Below are 1,333 nucleotides of genomic sequence, written 5' to 3' on the forward strand. Positions count from 1 at the left end.
GTTGTAATGTGACAAAATATGGAAAAGTTCAAGGGGTATGAATACTTTTGCAAACCACTGTATGGTGTTTTTGGGGTGGTAATTATGTTAATCTCCTCTCGCGTGCACGAGCAGCTGGATAGAAAAGGTGTAAATTACGCAGCTCATTTACGCACGTTTCCTGAAGATAGAAGTGTTTGTTGAATCTGACGTGACATGTTCGTACGAACCTTTTGTACGAACAAAAGTAAGAGAAATTTAGGAGAAGAATACGAACATGTTCTTGCATGAGGCCCATTGTATCTGGAGGTAGGGAACTTACTGGCTTTTTGCTGAGTACTGACGTATAGAGTCCACGAAAAGCTTCTGAATTGGGTCCATTTGAGCTGGAGTCACATAGACAGAACAACTGAACTTTGTTAAAAAATCTTAAACATTCCACAAATTATACTTCTAATATAATCCAAGCATCATGCACAATGCTGCACCTGGGAGTGGTAGGCTGCAGCCAGCTAAAGAGGTGAGATAGGAAAGTGTTTGTGAAAGGTAAGTCAGGAGGTTACAAAGTTGCTGTGACAAGTAATAGTAGAATACACGTTTACAGTATATGTATGTATATAGACGGGTGACAAATGAAATAAGAACTTAGTTTGATTTTGCTCTGGGCTCATTCAGACTTAGTTCTACTTTGCAATTACTGATAAAGTTCATTTAAAAAGAATCATATATAACAGCTGCTAAGGAGATTTTAACACATTCCTCAAGCAGAACATTTTCCAGAACCTATAATGGTCATGGACAATAGTTTCCCAACCTACAGCTCCAAAACAACCCAGAAATGTTTGGTTATATTACATTTTTGAGACTGTGGGAGCAAGTGTGTCATAGAGTGACAAGTGTTCACACTCTGCAGCCACTAGTAATACCAAAGACCTATCCTTGTTAAAGTATAAGGCCAGAAGAAGAACAATACTTTAAACCTCCACTACATTTCAAAACACAGACTTATTCTTCCAGACTCTCTGAACAACCATCCCCTGACTGGACCAGAGGCCTCAAGTATGAAACTGTGTAGTTTTCATACTAAAAGTTGGCGTATAGGGACAAAGTTGAAGAAGTGTGTACACGTTGTCGAAACGTGCATATGTTTCTATATTATATGAATGCAACAAAAGATGCCGCTGTTTAAACTTTACACAATTTTTTATGGCAATGTGTCATTATCTACACATTGTCCACTTTAGGAATCATCTCAGGTGGTTTGCTGTGGATCAGGGGTTTTCAAAAGTATACATGCCTAAGTCCCCCTTGACAATGCAAATGACCCCCGCCCATATTGTTCTATATATATATA

General features: G+C 38.5%; 1 protein-coding gene across 1 annotated transcript in view; it reads right to left on the reverse strand.

Annotated features, from left to right (window-relative positions):
- Positions 1-365, reverse strand: part of LOC106510786 (fibrous sheath CABYR-binding protein) — a gene marked incomplete at its 5' end in the record, with an annotated part of 1,509 nt that extends 1,144 nt beyond the window's left edge. The window contains 1 exon segment of the mRNA XM_013999507.1: positions 302-365. Within this exon segment, the coding sequence (XP_013854961.1) occupies positions 302-365 (64 nt within the window).
- Between the last annotated feature and the right edge of the window lie 968 nt (positions 366-1,333).

The sequence above is a fragment of the Austrofundulus limnaeus genome, unplaced genomic scaffold (genome assembly GCF_001266775.1).
Source record: "Austrofundulus limnaeus strain Quisiro unplaced genomic scaffold, Austrofundulus_limnaeus-1.0 Scaffold2314, whole genome shotgun sequence".
NCBI classification, from domain to species: Eukaryota; Metazoa; Chordata; class Actinopteri; order Cyprinodontiformes; family Rivulidae; genus Austrofundulus; species Austrofundulus limnaeus.